Source organism: Nicotiana attenuata, chromosome 1 (assembly GCF_001879085.1).
Source record: "Nicotiana attenuata strain UT chromosome 1, NIATTr2, whole genome shotgun sequence".
NCBI classification, from domain to species: Eukaryota; Viridiplantae; Streptophyta; class Magnoliopsida; order Solanales; family Solanaceae; genus Nicotiana; species Nicotiana attenuata.
In genome coordinates, this window is record NC_031989.1 from 51782877 (window position 1) to 51798256 (window position 15380).

Genomic DNA, 15380 nt, shown 5'->3' on the forward strand with positions numbered 1-15380 from the left:
TGGAGAAAATTGAAGCAGATTGAGAAAGAGGCTAGAAGTATACAAAATGAGCATTCATCAGTGGACAAAAAGCTAAACAAGATGAGAGAAGACCTGAATCAGATCCAAGGAAAATTGAATGAAGATTATTTTAATGCAGGACTGATAGATGATGAAAGAAAATGCTTAGCAGATATTGAGAAGTGGGAAGCAGTCCAAGAACAAATACTAAGGCAGAAATCAAGAGCTACATGGATCCAAGTAGGAGACCAAAATACAAAGTACTTTCATGCTTGTATGCGAGCTAGACAAGCAAGAAACAAAGTTAGCTGCATTTACAATGATGCTCAGGTGAAGATCACAGAACCAAAGCTGATTCAACAGGAGTTCATCCAGTTCTTCAAGCAGTTGATGGGGAAAGCAGCAGACCAAATGCCAGGGATTGATCTAAATATAGCAAGAGATGGGCCATGCTTAACAGTGATTCAACAACAGCAACTGTTAGCTCCAATTACTAGTGAGGAAATAAGCCAAATAGTGAGGAACCTGCCTAATGACAAGGCACCAGGCATTGATGGGTATCCTGCAGAATTTTTCAAGGAGTACTGGTCAATCATAGGGCAAGAAGTTACAGATGCTGTGCAGAATTTCTTTCAGAAAGGAAAGCTAATGAAGGAGGTTAATTGCACTACTTTCACATTGATTCCAAAGGTCAAAAATCCCAGTCTTGTTAAGGAATTTAGGCCTATTGCTTGTTGCTCAACAGTATACAAGATCATAGCTAAACTCTTAACAAATAAACTGAAAATGGTGGTGGATTACCTGGTTGGACCTACTCAGTCTGCTTTTATTGAAGGGAGAAATATACTAGATAATGTGATAATGGCACATGAACTAATCAAAGGATATTCTCAGAAGAATGTGTCACCTAGGTGTATGATAAAGGTGGACATTAGAAAAGCCTACGATTCTGTGGAATGGGGATTCTTGAGAGCAGTATTATTGGAATTTGGTGTTCCATTTAAGCTAGTGGAATTGATTATGACATGTGTTAGTACAGTAAGCTACTCATTATTGCTGAATGGAAGTCTAACTGAAAAGTTTGAAGCAAGAAAAGGCTTACGACAAGGGGATCCCATGTTTACCTGTTTGTTCTAGCCATGGAATATCTCAACAGATCTCTGAAAGCTCTGACAAAGACACCAGACTTCAATTTTCATCCTAAATGCAGCAAACTCCAGATTGTCCACATCTGCTTTGCAGATGACCTTCTTATGTGTTGCAGGGCTGATGAAATATCAATGAAGATGCTGATCAGATGTTTCCAACAATTCTCTGAGGTTTCAGGACTGCATGCTAATATGGACAAAAGTTCATTATATATAGCAGGAGTTAAAAGGGAATTCAAAGACAAGATGTTAGCTGAATTGCAATTATCAGAAGGGACCTTACCATTCAAATCCTTGGGAGTTCCATTGGCTGCAAAAAAGATCAGCATACAACAATGTATGCCCCTGGTGGAAAGAATTGTGGACAAAATTAGAAGCTGGACCTCCAAGTTCCTTTCATATGCAGGCAGATTACAGCTTATCAAGAGTGTTTTGTTTGAAATGCAGACTTATTGGGCTCAAGTATTCCTCATCCCTAACAAGATTGTTAAAATGGTAGATAGCATATGCAGGAGGTATTTATGGACTGGAAGCAATAAGAACACTCAGAGAAATCCTATATCTTGGGAGACTTTGTGTAAGCCAAAAGCAGCAGGAGGACTAAACATAATCAATTATGAAACATGGAACAAGGCAGCAATAACAAAGTTGTTATGGGCAATAGTGAACAAGAAGGATAAACTCTGGATAAAGTGGATACATGGTTAATACATAAAGAGGCAAGATATAGCAAGTATGGAAGTTCCTAAACAACCTAGTTGGCTTGTAAGGAAAATATACAATGCAAGGGAATGGTGGGCAAATGATATGCAGAGAATGCAGGCCTGTGTGAAGAATGGGAAATTCAGCATCAAAACAGCATATATAAAAAAGCTCTCTAGAATGGCCTAAAGTGAGGTGGAAAGTTGTAACAATGATCAATGGTAGTCTGCCAAAGCAACAGTTCATAATGTGGATGGCAATGCATAGAAGACTGGCAACAGTGGATAGATTGATGAAATGGGGAATTCAGGTTGAACAGGGATGTGACCTGTGTGAAAAAGATATGACTGAGACTCATGAACACTTATTCTTTGAGTGTTCATACTCAAAGAAACTATGGGAAAGTATGTTAACATGGTTGGGGTATCACAGAAGAATTCAAGGCTGGGAAGAAGAAGTAAATTGGCTAATCAAGAATGTCAGCAATAGAAACCCAAAGAGAGCTTTACTAGGAGTTGTGTTTGCTGCTGTGATGTACAACATATGGATGGAAAGAAACAATAGAAGATTTCAACAATGCAAGAAGGCAGTACAAGACAGAGCAAAAGATATTGCTGTCCAAATTTATGTAACTGGACAAATGAAGCCAAAATGGAAGCCATTACTGGAACGGTTAAACAACTATCCTAGCTGTGTATAGGATAGTATATATGTTTGTAATAAGAATAGCAACAGAAGAGTTGTATAGGTTTTGTTTATAATTTGTTTTTATTTTGAGATTTGCTCAAGAGTCCATAGAGAGCAGATGGTGTAACTTTGAAACAAAGGTTGGAATAAAAGTTCTAATTTCGACCCAAAAAAAAAAAAAAAAAAACTAGGTGCTCAATATTTCGAAATTAACATGACTACCAAAAATACACGATAATTTTCGTTCCATACATTACTGTTTGAAAATATTTTTGAAGATGTTTGAAACTTTTAAGAACAAGGATGAACAATTATCTGAAATTAACTTATGCTGATGTTTGTTTCACTTTCCGAATTACCATTTTGACATAATTAGAGTTATTAGTATTTCGCCACCTTTTTGAAAATTATTTTAATGGGGAAATTTTTAAGAATTTTTAAAAATAATTTGTGTTTGATTAGTTTAGTTTTTACCCAAACAACAATGGGCTTTCTTTGTTTAGAATATGTTTTTTTAATTTATGAAAAAATATTTTGTTTCTTTGGTCAACAAAATAACTTCACTGTAAGCAGACATTTTCTTCTCCTTGATCTTATCACTTAAAGGGAGGAAAGACCTTTTGTGAAAATATGGATAAATTGTCTTCGAGAATAGACAAGTGAAATATCAAGAACTTACTAAAAAGCTATTCTTTGCGAATAAATTTTGATTGCTATTAATAAAGAATTAATCTAATCCCAAATCAAGACTTTAAAATTAAAAGATATAACTAAAATCAGTATTTGCTTAAAATAAATCTTCTCTATTATATTAAAAGGAGAGTAGTGAAGCATGCGGTTAAGCCAAGTGGCAAGCTAAAATGAAGCCACTTGGCAAGTTTAAAACAACATTAAAAATTTGAATTATAAATGGAAACATATTTAATGGAAGTTGTTTAAATGAATCTTATACATAATCTAAATAGATCTTAGAAAAATCTATTTATATATCTATATTTATATCTATATCTATATCTGTATCTATATTTATATCTATATTGATCCAATCATATATTTTCTTCTATGTTAGCAAGAAATATGGGGATAAAATATAATAAAAAATATAAAAAATATAAAAATACATAAATTTAGATAACCTATGACTATTTATATTTTGGAGTAAGTTAAAATATAAAATAAAACTAAAATTTACTTAAGATGTTAAAGATTTATTGAGTTTAAAATTAAAAAAATTCAAGCAGCAAAATAAGATCTTACATAAAGTATACAAATTATTTATAAGTTAAGAAAAAAATTAAATAATCAGTAAAAACTATTTTAATAACAAGAATAATAAAGTCACATTAATAGAGTAATTAAATATTACGGTAAAAACTATTTTATGCATAAAATATTATAACGTTTAGATATAATGTGTTCAAATAATTAAGAAAATATTTTTGTATGATTAATATTTGAATTGAGTGCTGTTAATTTAAGTTTGAAAGCATAACATAAATTTTTGAAAATACGGTCCAATTTAAAAATAGAATGATAAAAATTATTTGAATTTGAGATGAAAAAGTTATTTAATTTTTATTTATATTATATTAGGTAGAATACATATTAACTTCAAACACGATAATAAGAATCCACATGACAATGATAATATTAGGAATTGAATAATATAATATCAAAAATAAATAATAAATAGAGAAAATAGTAACAATTTAGATTTTTTATCATAGAGAAAAAGGGTAAAAACTAATTTAAATTTGAGATGAGAAAGTTTTTATATTATGATAAGAAAAGTCATAATATGGATAAGTTCACGTAACTCAAGTCTAATAGATAAAATCAAAAACTAAAAATATTGAATATAAAAATAAATTAGAGATAATAAATGGATATTTATAATCATACGTTTATAAAATAAAATAAAGTAAATATACAATACTTAAAATATCATTAAAAATTAAATATCTAAAATTTTCAAGCAATATTTTTTTAAAAAAAATAAATATTAATTTTATGATTAAAAATATATTTATCTATATTATATTAAAGAATAGTAGTTGATAATGATATTAAATAAAGTTACAAGTTAATGAAAAGTCACATAACGTAATAAGATTATATATTAGATTAAAATAAATAGAAAAATTATGTTAAATTATTAAAAATTAACTATTAGAAATGAAAGGGAAAGACTATTTGAATTCGAGATTAGAAAGTTCTTAAAAGCCAAATTTGTATCAGTAGATTACAAAATAAATGCACGTAATACAAAAAGAAATTATAAGAAAATTCAATAGATTTGAAACATTATAAAAGAACTTATTAATTTTCTATATAATATAATATATATATATATATATATATATATATATATATATATATATATATATATATATATATATTAATTTTTAGACTTATTCAACGTTATATTTTAAANATATATATATATATATATATATATATTTTAGACTAATTCATCGTTATATTTTAAAACAAAATGTGATATGCATGTTCCCGATAGAGAACTATCAACTATAAGAAAAGTATCATACTTCATTTTGAATTTTTAATTGAATAGAAAATTGAAATTCTGTTTATTTTGAGTATAGGTAAAGAAATTATGTATAAAGAGAAAAATAGAGATAGTGCGAGTATACTTATATTTTTTAAATTTATTAAAAATAAATAAATTAAATTATTAAATAGTAGTCAAAAATATGATTAATACATTTAAATGATGAAAGAGATCCAAGTAAGTGGATAATAGTGTAAAAATACATTAAATTTCAAGAATAAATTTTTTTCATTTATTGATGATTACTAAAATGGTAATAAATAAGATTAATAAAAGATCACATTATAGTATCACAATATTAAGTAATAAATAATGCAAAAACAATAAGCAAGGAACAAAAAAGAGAAAAAAATTATATCTAAAAATGTAGAAGGATAAGGATATTTGAATTTGAGATGAAAAATAAAGTGGTAGTAAGAATTTTATTAAAATAATATAATTTAGTGTGCTCAAACAAGACAGATCACAATGTTACATGTATAGATTCTTTAATATTGACCGTAAAATATAATACAAGTGTCAAAATCAAGGGGTTGAGTTATTACAGATATAGAAAAAAAAAATAAATTATCCATTATGAGATTTGAAAAATGGTTTCATGTTCTGCTTCTTAATTAATATCAAATTTTAATTTATAATTTATAAATAGAAGGTTTATTTTAAGGTTATTTGCACATAATTTAAATAACTCAAATCATAATTTGATATGTTTTATGTCCCCGCATCGCGTGGGATACTAATACTAGTTTTTATTAAAAGAACAATTTTTTTAGGTGAAAAAAGGAAGAAGGATAATACCTATTTAAAGAGTTATTTTTTCTTGGGAAGCTAAAGACAAGTAAAGTAGAAGAATTCCTATATATATTCACTTAAAATCTTTATATCAATTTTAAATTAGATAAAGATGAAAAAGCACACTTCTATTACTCCCTTTGCACTTGTACCAAACAACTAATAAAGAAAACTATGAATCCTTTATGCCAAGGAATACAACAACAACATACTAATATAATTCCACAAGTGAGATCTGGCTTTATGTGAAGGAATAAATAAATAAATTATTTTTCTTTATCCTTTCCTTTGTTAAACCATACCGAAAGAACTAGGAAGTTTTAAGTTAGCTCTTCACAACCTATTTTTAAAATTTTGTTAAAAATTTCAATATTAGTAAAAGTTCATCTTTTCATCTTTTTAGAGAAAAAACTAAATCTGCTTCTCCTCCTTTCCATTTGTGGCATCGTCTTCTTCTCTGAGTTGGCCTCTCCTCTGACCTCTCTCCTCTCCATTTTTTCAAAAAACTTTCTCTTTGCTGTAAGATCCAATATAAAGTCGAAATCTACCTTAAATGTTAGTATTCGGCCAGAAACATCTCGGTTCCTTACTCCCGAAGAATATTACATTGTCTAGAGTTAGATTTCAGTGACTTCATTGATGTCTTAGCTTTGTCCCTTTCCATTATTATGCTTTTAAGAGTTTTTGCGTTCGTAGAAAAGGGCAGGAGAGGTTTGGGAGATAGATGGAGAGAGAAGATAAGTTGAGTTGAATTTTTATTAGACAAACTGTGGGTACCAAAAGCTAAACATATTGTTTAGTTAATATAGACCGAGACCACGATTGACTAATCTTGAAATTGAAGTTCAGACTTAAATCCTGAGAGTGTGGCAGGGAAGAGATGGGCGGGGAGAAAGAATTGGGGTACCAAATGATGCTAGGTTTTAATTCTTGTGAAAAGACCCAAAAGCCTCCCTTTTAATGTGTTTCAATATTATGTTAAGGGCATTATAGGGAAAAAATGGAAAATGGGGAGATTGCTAACTACCTATGTTAGCAAAACCCTTCGGATAAAGGAAATTTGGTAGTAAAAATAGCATTGGCTTCTAAGTTTTCGGACTGATCATTTAAAAATAATCAGCGTTTGCAAAGTTATTGAAAAATATTCGTTATTTTGCTGCAACACGGAAAGTTCTAGCATAATATACTGGAGATCGGTGCACCTGTGTATAAATTTCCAGCATATTATGCTGGAACTCCAACACGTGAAAAGTTGTAGTATAATATATTGGAGTATCTTTCCGTATTTTAAATAATATTTTCGTTTAGATTTATTTTTATATAAAAAATGACTAAATTTTAATTACTTTTAAAATTGTGGCTATTTTTGAATGACCACTATTATTTTGAATTTCTCCCAATTTTGTACTGTGCAAACTCTATAAAAATTGTTTGGTAGGCACATGCACTTCATTTCTTCTCACACGCTGCAGGCACATATCTCACGTATCCCAACCGTACACGTAAATAGAGCTGAGCCGGTTCGATAAATTGGAATTTTAACGCGTGGCCTAAATGCAGAAGACTAACTTCTGGACTTGATGGTATAAATAAGGAATTTTTAGTTTCTATAGCAAAGGTTAACACCTTATTTATCGACGGTTGCTTTTGGCCAGGAAGTGACCTCGGCTCCGACACCATCGTCGGATCAAGACGGCGCGTTTTCACTACCGGTGAACGGCGGATTCGCCGAAAATTAGGGATTGTTCTTGAACAAAGACGACGGAGTTTGGGGCTGAGCAACTTGATTTTCTCTTAATATATTTTAATGTATTTTCATGTATTTCATTGTATTCATTGTCCTTTTTTTCGTTGTAATTCAATGTATCTCATTGTATTTCATGTATTTCATTGTATTCAATGTCTTTCTTTTTCCATTATATATCAATGTATCCCGCTGTATTCTATGTATTTCATTGTATTTATTGTCTCGCTATATGCCATGAATGTATTCATATGTTTTTTAATTAATATAATTTATGTATTAAGATGTATTATATAATTTCTTTGAAGATTGCTATATTTTTTTGGGTATTTTTCGCTTGAGAATCTTTTTTTATAACTGAAAATACTAAATTTGTGTGTTATAATTGAGTTTGTTGAGTTATATTAGGAGTGTATTATGTTTATTGATTCACTTTTCGTTTTAAAACAGTGTAATCCCCTATTTCACGTTGTGAATACAGTTGAATATAATAATCAGTCCAACTGTAATCCCATGTTTCACTCCAAGAATACAATCGAATACACTCGAATGCAACAACTGATTAGCTGGACTTCCCTGATTCACGCCTATTTTTGCTACTGTACTCATGAATACAATAACTTAAATACATCAAATACATCTTATAACCACAGAAAAGGTATCTATAACCCGTAATATAGCAAATGGTATTTATAGATGACTAATTACTACTAAAAGATAGTGCCTTATGAAAATTTTCCTATAAATAATAGTGGGCCTGAATCTATCTAAAATATAATAATAAAAAAACTAAGAAAAAGAATTAGGAATCGTGTGGCCGGAGTTATTAGAAAAAATAATGTAAGCATTAGTTTTATGTATTATTCATATATTATTTGGTATATTTTTTCAACTTGCGTATAATTAATACTTGTATAACTAATACTTTTATTAGTTATACATCATACTTGGTATTATTCAATGTATAAGTAATGTATAGAAAACCATGACATTAGTAATACCAAAGTTATTAATACATGCATTAGTATGGTTAAAGACAAAATTATTCTTAAAGTCCCTTAAAACCAGAGAATATAGAGGGCATTTTTGTAAACAATTATTTTTCTTAAAAATGATTTAATGTATTAAGAAATAATAGTTGTATAACTAATGCTTGTATCGCATTTTTATAAACAACTATTTTTCTTAAAAATTATGAAATGCATTATAATTTTAATACACCTCACCAAACAATAAATAAAAAAAAAATATCTGCATAACAAATGCTTGAATTATTAACCCATACATTACTACTAAAAAATAATATTTGCTAACTAATACTTGAATTAATGACCCATATATTATTGATCATGCATTATTTATACACCTTTATTCCGCATTATTTGTGCAAAACTACCTCTTAGGGGTCGTTTGGTAGCCGGTTAGAGAGGAGTTATCTATGTATTAAATGTAGGATAACTTTATACATTGTTTGGTTAAAAGAAGGGGGAAGAATAATCTCCACGTAGAAGCTAGCATAAGTTATACAATGTTTGGTTGTTTTTTCCTCTTTTTCACATAAAATATAGCATTGCTAATACAATGTTTGGTTCATGTATTTTCTTTTCCGCATAACTAAACATGTATAAGTTATGAGGGAATCTATGTATTATTTATGCAAGGTAGAAGGTGGAATAACTTATACATAATTAGTAATACTTGTATTAAAACACAAAATGACAAGAATACCCTTTATTCAAACTTGTATTTTTTTGTTTAAAAAAATATATTTAAACTATACTAACAATTTTAATAAAAATAAAGTAAGCTAATAATAAATAACACTCATATTATATTTATATTACTAATCCTTATATAACTACCGCATAACTAATCCCCGCATAATTAATCCATGCATAATTAATCCCAACATAATTCAACCTTGCATAACTTATCCCTGCATAACTAATACCTGCATTACTTATTCCTGCATAACTAATACATACATAACTAATACCTGCATAACTAATACATGTATAACTAATACCTGCATAACTCTAACCGATAACCAAACGACCCCAGGGTTTCTTCGCTACTTCATAGGTCACCCAATTCTTCCTCCCATATCGTTGCAATTCACTCATCCGAATATGTTTCACCTCCGGAATCTGTTTCAGCAGCATAGGGATGTCTCTTTGAAGCTTGCAAGGCATGTATTCTTCAGCAATTTTGAAGGCCATCAGTCCGTAGCAAAGGTCCTTCGAGGATCGACCTGGAAACAAACAGATGCATTCTTAACCTTAGCCAATCGTGTTGTCCCAACGGCGGTTCACAAAGGGGAAAGTAACATGATCTTCTCTCCGTTGTTGATGCAAGTAGTGTTGGGTCTCATGACGGCGGGTTCAGCTGGTCCGAGCCGTGACGAGCTTCTCTCTTTCCTCAAATCCAATTCTACTGATGAAATCAACTATCTCTCTTCTCAGCTCGTCGACTATGTCCTTCTTGATGGTACCCCCAATGGTGGCCCTCGTTTGTCTGCCGCTAACAGCGTCTGGGTCGATCAGCGTGCGAGTTTGAAGCCATCTTTCACACAGATTGTGGACAATGTTTACAAGGCTACTTCTCTTTCCGTTGATTTTGCGTCAAAGGTTAGTTTTTTAATACTCCTACCGTTGATTAGGTAGTTCAGTAGAGTTCGTCTTTGCTGTTTTAGGATGCTTGTTGGTAGACTAAAGTTTTCTCTATCGGAGATGATTCTCTAACTGCTTTACTGTTTTAAGCATTAATTTCATTGTATAGGGGATGCCAACTAGTATTTTATTTTTAGGCAAAATACATAACTAGCCACCTAACCTATACCCCAAATCCCTGTTACACGCTTTTTTAGGACGAATATCATATTACACACGCAACCTTTTAAAATTGTGTCTAGTACACACTACTTTTTTCTCGACCAATTTTTCAGAATATGTGTAATGTCAAGCATCAATAACATTGTGACACGTGTTAATAATTTTTTTAAAAAAATAGTTAAATTTTTCTTGACCAATTTCTCTTTCCTCGTGTCTTTCTCTTTCACAAGAAAACCAGAGCCACCACCATACTTCCATTCTTCTCTTTCTTTGAAGACCCACTTTTTTCATCATCTTTGTTTTTCTTTACCACTATTTCTCCTTACTCTAAAACCTTATCACCATTTTTTGGTTTCTAGGTTGTATTTGTTTTGTTTGCTATGGAAACACCATTTTTACCGATGGGTGTTGCCATTGTAATAGTGGCCGAAAAATGGAGGTCGCCATCGTTTGCATTTTTTAACCAAACGAGACCAGATCTGAACGAAGAACTACCAACTTGCCGGAAAGATCTGAGAGCTCTACCCAGCCGGAGAAGATTGACCTCATCGGCCATGATCTAACAGTGAAAGTAACGACCTAAAGGTCTCTACATTGCTTGAGATCGTCGCTGGCATACGAGTTATGGCCAAGATCTACTTCAAGGAGGTGAAAGGGGGAGGAGATGGCCGACGGGAGGCATGGGAGAGAAAAGGGAGCTGTGGTTGTCGCCGGATTCCCAAGACGGCAAGGGCTCCAAATAGGGGAAGAAGGCCTGGATATTTTTTCTTTTCTTTTAACTAATAATTTAAGAAAATTAAGGAGAATAAATAAGATTTAGACACGTGTGATTGTATAAGGATTTGGACAGATAATGCATATGCTTCACGCGCTCAGGTTTTTTGTTAAGCACACACGTGCCATCTGGCATAAGTAGTGTGTACTAGACACAATTTTAAAAGGTTGCGTGTGTAATATGATATTCGTCCTTAGAAAGTGTGTAACAGATATTTGAGGTATAGGTCAGGTGGCTACTTATGTATTTTGCCTTATTTTTACAATAGCTTTCTCTATGTTTGAGCAGGGATCAATGCGATATCTGAACTTGTAAAAATCAGATCTTTTTAATATTTGAATGAACAGATAATAAATGGGTTAGAACAGAGGATTCTTGGTTGATTTAATTATGAGGTTGCTTTATGGCATCCTTTTTGTATAAGGAAATCTATTGCGTGAATTCTTTCTTTGTCCTTCCTAGTTTTCCTAAAATACTTAGTACGTATCATGGATTTGTCATACTTTCTATCTACTTTATTTTGCAGCTGATAATCACCTAGGATGTGTATGTAGCTTAAATTGAAATACTATAATGTGCTAAGTTGTGTACCAGTATTGATTTTTTCAGCTCTGTGAACTATCAAGTTAGCTGGGTCAGGTAATGTGGTGAATGGATTGTGAACTAGGACACCAGAAGTAACAGTTTCATTATAAATTCTTCCTACTACTATGGAGCCTGGCTTTTTTGTTCTTGTGGATTGCTAGGCCCTGAAACATCTTTTAACCAATAGGGCCAACAGAAACAGCCTTGTCTTACATATGAAATTCAGTATGATTATCTTTTATTCTCAAAGGATTTGCGTTTCTGCTTTTAGGTAGGTCAGAGATGGTGCAGTTCATCTTTTAGCTAGATCAGAGATGGTGCGTTTCAATATTGTTGCACTTTGGGCTTTATCTTTGTGTGGTACCTTATTTCGCTTAGCTCTGCGGTTAAATTTGTGCAAATTCCGATAAACAGCATGCCAATGAACGGTGTCTCACATATTTTCACTATGCTTATTTATCTCCACATGCACTGGAGATTGAAGGAGTTTTACATTCATTTCTTAGAAAACATGCTATACTCTTCGACTTTTTTTAGGGTCTTAGCAATTTTTGCTTTGATAGTTCTTCTGAGTATTCACTATGGTCTCAAATATTGATGTATCTCCACAGGAGATTGAAGAAGTTCTAAATTCATTTTTAGGAGGCATGCGATATTCTTCGACTTCATTTTTAGGGTCTTAGCAATATTAGCTTTGATAGTTCTTCTGACCTCTGTCAGGAAAAAAGGTTAGAAATAAATAAAAGGAAACTTAAATAGAATCCGTTGCATATACTCCATATTTGTTTTACAATGGTTATTAAAGAAAAAAACATATTTGGTTTACAAATTTTTGATGGTAATGTAGCCTCTTGAGGTGGTCAATCAAGTGAATCAATGGGCTGAAAAGGAGACAGCCGGCCTCGTCAATGAAATTCTACCCGTTGACGCAGTTGACCATTTAACCAGACTTGTCTTTGCAAACTCACTTTACTTCAAAGGTGTCTGGAGTGAGAAGTTCAATGCATCAATGACAAAGAACAGTGAGTTCCACCTTCTCAATGGGACCTCCATTCAAGTGCCCTTCATGACTTGCCAGCAAGCGATATGTAAAAGCTTATGAAGGCTTCAAGGTGTTGAGGCTTCCTTATACACGTGGCTTGGATAGGCGTCATTTCTCCATGTATTTCTTTCTGCCTGATGCGAATGATGGACTGCCAGGCCTGGTGGAAAGAGTCACTTCAGACTCCGAATTCTTGGAGCGTCACCTTCCATATGCGAAGGTTGGAGTTCGTGAATTTCGTATCCCCAAATTTAAAATATCTTTTGGATTTGAAGCTTCTGAAGTTCTGAAAGGGCTCGTCGTGGTATCGCCTTTCTCTGGCCATGCCCTCACCGAGATGGTGGAGACCATTTGTAACAAGGGCCTGTTTGTTGATAGCATCTTTCATAAGTCCGTTATTGAGGTAGATGAAGAGGGCACAAAAGCTGCTACTGCAATGCCTAAGGTCTCATTCAGGAGAGAAAGTAGATTTCATTGCTGATCATCCGTTTCTCTTTCTGATTAGAGAAGATGGAACGGGCGTGGTATTGTTTGCAGGTAGCATCCTTAATCCTCTCCTTGAGTAAGTTGTACCCCTACATGTAGGTCGGCAATACTACTTGGAGATTGATGCTGTACTCTATGCTTGATGCTGTACTCTATGCTTCTATTATGTTGTACTCTCTGCTTCTATTTAGGGCTTGGACTTTTTTGGGTGCCCATAGTTGCCCCAACACCCCTTACTAGAAAGTAATTTATTATGGAAAAGCATCGGTATGGAGCCTTCATGTATCCTACTTATGCTTTTGATTGTGCCTTGTACTTTGAACTAATGACATCAAAGGTTTGTCTGGTATTTCAGTTTCTAGTCATGGTTGTTTTGCTACATGTGTTTTCTGTTCTGTTTGCCTGACCAAAAACAGGATGCATATGATGAACATGCTAACTACTGTGGAGAAGTAAATGTTTCGAGATGGCACAGCTTGAAGCAAGTTAGAAATTGTTGCTAGCTCATTTACCATAAATCATGTATGCTAAGGTTTTCTCTATAACCTCGGAAATGGATTTTCTTTTCTATTTGCTCGCTATATTAAATGGAACGAAGCCCTTGTTTTAAGTTTATTGGCATCACCTTGCTTTCCCCTTGAACGTCAGAGGATTTAGATAATGCTCATGAATTTGTTGATAAGTTCCCTTTTTATCTCGTTTCGACTTTTAAATATTTGCATGGGTACTGTGTTAATAGATATCCTTTAATCCCACTCTACCCCCCCCCCCCCCCCCCCCAAAACCAATCCCAAACACCCACTCGGAAGATTTTATAACGAAGTAAGCTGTTTTAATGAATAGGGGTGGAGCTAGAAATCATGATAAGTATATTTGCATTACATATGTGTGCGTATTCAGCTTCAATAGGTAATTATTAGTACTTTGAAGTTTGTTTACCCGTAAAATGGTACAGTTAAATTTATATATGGTTATGTCTCCGGGGACAATAGCAACGATATCGATAAACAAGAAGATAAAATTATATTGAGCTTTGAATAAAGTGTAGCGTATGTTTGGCAGAATTTTTTTGTCACCTACAATGGTAATAAAGCTCACTATTTATAATTGTACCTAGGGAACACGGTCCTAGGATCAAACCCATCTTTAATGTCAATTATGAGGACCATTGAAGAATGTGTAACTACAAGCAGTGAATGCCATATTCCTTGTAACGAGCCGTGTACTTAATGCTGTAGAATATTTCTCATTAAATGCTACCGGGGTAAAAGGCATGTATTTCATCTTTATGAGTATCATTCTCTCTGGTAACAGACGGGATCGTTGTCTTCGCATTCAACTATCTTCTGTGTTCGGCTCCATGTGTCACTTCCTCATGTTATCATTTATATAAACATATTTTACTCTATACAGATAGTTCCCCTGCTTTCTGGTGCAATATCTTTGTGTCACCGGGAAGTTGGTAGAAGCATCTTCTTCGGCGGGAATTTCACTGACCCCTCTGAAAAGTTTCTGACGGTTGATTAGACGCACATCTCGCCGTATTTAATGTCCCGAAAACGCGTCATCCTGCGATTTAGCATCACTTTTACCGGTAAGCGAGGCAATTATGACCATGAATTTAGCCGCATATACCTTTACTTGTACGCTTCAACCTCCTTCATTTACAATTCATAATACTTTAAATTTCTCAAACTTTCTTTACTCAACTTATACTCCGTCTTTAACATTTCTTTAACTTTCTTTTTTGAGAGAAAGCCTTCTTTTTTTCCAAAAACCCTAGTTCTTAAAAAAATAAATGTACATGTGATGATGCTGCTCCCCTACAGTGAGTACCATCATCCCAAAGAGTCTAGTTACTACCAAAGATTTTGAATAGAAGTATCCTTCTGTTCACCCTCGTACGTGGGTTTTTAGTGTATATCCTTCTTTATTTGTCCTTCCAGTATCCTTACTGTGAAGGAAGACTGCCAATGTCAAGATTTGGACATTATCGCTCCCGACTTGGCGGAGCGG

The 15380-nt window shown here is 32.8% G+C and overlaps 1 protein-coding gene and 1 pseudogene across 1 annotated transcript; both read left to right on the plus strand.

Annotated features, from left to right (window-relative positions):
* Window positions 9488-10406, plus strand: LOC109226525 (serpin-ZX-like). Its single transcript, XM_019391304.1, has one exon. It carries the CDS (start codon window positions 9775-9777, stop codon window positions 10306-10308), a length of 534 nt encoding a protein of 177 aa, XP_019246849.1. The 5' UTR covers window positions 9488-9774; the 3' UTR covers window positions 10309-10406.
* On the plus strand, window positions 11101-13725 carry LOC109235979 (annotated as a pseudogene).

Excerpts from the sequence above, each read along its gene's own strand:
- LOC109226525 (XM_019391304.1), top strand. The coding sequence starts at position 9,775 with ATGTTTCACCTCCGGAATCTGTTTCAGCAGCATAGGGATGTCTCTTTG.